This window comes from Rhagoletis zephyria, unplaced genomic scaffold (assembly GCF_001687245.7).
Source record: "Rhagoletis zephyria isolate East Lansing unplaced genomic scaffold, Rhagoletis_zephyria_1.1 Rzeph_scaffold_03335, whole genome shotgun sequence".
Taxonomy (NCBI): Eukaryota; Metazoa; Arthropoda; class Insecta; order Diptera; family Tephritidae; genus Rhagoletis; species Rhagoletis zephyria.
The window spans coordinates 1-2,134 of NW_016160418.1; the positions used below are offsets into that span (position 1 = coordinate 1).

Genomic DNA, 2,134 nt, shown 5'->3' on the forward strand with positions numbered 1-2,134 from the left:
ATATATATATATAGTATATACATATATATATATATTTATATATGTACTTCAAATCTAAACAATAAAATATTATTTTGCGTTTCTCACGTCGTTGACAACGCCCGGTTGCACACCGCCGCCGCCTCCACCACCACCTGGACGCATGCGAATCGATGGACGTCGTTCTGGTGTATCGTATGGGGGACGTGATGAGTTCGTGGCCGCCATCGAATCGTCCATATTTATACCACCGCCACCATTACCACTGCCAACCACCATTTGGGAAGTGCCACCACCGCCAACCATCGCACCACTACTACTAACCAACGTTTGTGCGCCACCACCTCCACCTGAGTTAATAATTTGTGCACTGCCTACGGCAGCGACACCACCAGCAATTTGCTTCTGATTGTGCTGATGTTGTTGTTGTGATGCGGACGCCTCTTGTCCTGTTTGGCATTCGCCGCCACCGTCCTGTTGTTGCTGTATGGCTTGCGGATTGCGTGGTCCGCCAAATTTCAGCAGATTCCAGTCGAAGACGTAGTCATAGGTGAAGCCTAGGCGATGGAACAAATTGCGGAAGAGTTTTCTTAAATAGCAGTAATCGGGCCGCTGTTCAAAATGCATTTGACGGCAGAAATTCAAATAGTTGACAAATTCGCTTGGAAAGCCTTTGCACAACGACAATATTGTCGTCGACAGTTTCTTTTCTGAGATGCGTTCGTACTTCTGACGTTTGTTGGCAGCTTTCAGGCCTTGCCAAGGCAGTGCACCCAAATTGAAATACATCAACACGTAACCGAGCGATTCCAAATCATCGCGACGTGACTGTTCAATGCCCAAATGTGTGTTGATCGACGCATAGCGTGCAGTGCCCGTGAGATTTTTGTTTTCCCGATAGGGTATGTGTTTCAGTGAGCGGGCATCGCGGAATTTTTTCGCCAGTCCAAAGTCAATTATATAAACTAGATTGCCCTTTTTGCCCAAACCCATGAGGAAGTTGTCCGGTTTTATGTCTCGATGTATGAAATCACGAGAATGTATGTAATCGATGCGTGATATCATTTGATCGGCGAGTAATAGCACTGTTTTCAGCGAGAAACGTCGCGAACAGAAATTGAATAGATCTTCTAATGATGGACCTAATAACTCCATCACCATGACATTGTAATCACCTTCAGAGCCACACCAGATGATGCGCGGTATACCTATGCCGCCTTGCATAGTCTTATAAAATTTCGACTCGATGTGCAGTTGAGGGTGTTTCGTGCGTATACATTCTAATTTAATGGCGACTTCTTCGCCTGTGTTAATTGTGGTGCCTAGGTAAATATCGCCAAAAGAACCTGAGCCAATTTTTCGACCCAGGCGGTATTTATTACCAACTCGCAGTTCCATTTCTTTTACAAATCAATGATTCTTATTGCGTGTGGTAAATATATTATTATTATTTTTGTTTTTTTTTTGTCTGTTTTTAAACCGAAGTATTTGAGTATTTGATGATGGTTTCGCGCTGTAATGCAAAAAACTGATATTAGTTGCTCAATATGAGTTAAATCAAAGATTAATTAAACCTCTTGTTATATATTTAACGATGCTTCAATAGATAATGGTTGGCTTCTTGGAGAAGAATTTGTTTGGATTAACGATTCGCAAACTGAAAATATAGAGAGAATACTTTTTTATTGTTATTTTTATACTAAAATTTAGTAGTAGAAAGCGAAAGTAACTAAAATAATGTGAAATTTTAGGAGAATTGAATATTGAAATTGACAATTTTTTGAAGTCTCAAAATCAGAGACAAATGCAAATCCTTCTTATACGTGTGTCAAGTTAGCACTACACTTTTCGAATTTGGAAAAGTTAACTACGGCATTAATTGTAGTGTTTTTGTTGTAAATTTGTTGTGGAAAGAAAAAATTTGTAGCTCTCGTTTTTTAAGAAAACATGGTATGTAGTGCTAACTTGACACCATACACCTAGTCGATAGAATTGAGATATTGAAAATGTTATAACGGCATTAATTGTAGCTTTTAACTTTGAAATTTGTTGTGGAAAGAAAAAATTTGTAGCTCTCGTTTTTTAAGAAAAAATGGTATGTAGTGCTAACTTGACACCATACACCTAGTCGATAGAATTGAGATATCCAATATGT

The 2,134-nt window shown here is 39.4% G+C and overlaps 1 protein-coding gene across 2 annotated transcripts in view; it reads right to left on the reverse strand.

The window, feature by feature from the left end:
* Positions 1–6: 6 nt before the first annotated feature.
* Positions 7–2,134, reverse strand: part of LOC108368808 (discs overgrown casein kinase 1) — a 21,309-nt gene continuing 19,181 nt past the window's right edge. For both annotated transcript variants that reach the window (XM_017623724.1, XM_017623726.1), the window contains exons 4-5: positions 1,554–1,636; positions 7–1,492 (exon numbers count right to left, since the gene is read on the reverse strand). In XM_017623724.1, the coding sequence (XP_017479213.1) occupies positions 70–1,377 (1,308 nt within the window). In that variant the 5' untranslated portion in view covers positions 1,378–1,492; positions 1,554–1,636 and the 3' untranslated portion in view covers positions 7–69. The remainder of the gene's footprint in view (positions 1,493–1,553; positions 1,637–2,134) is intronic.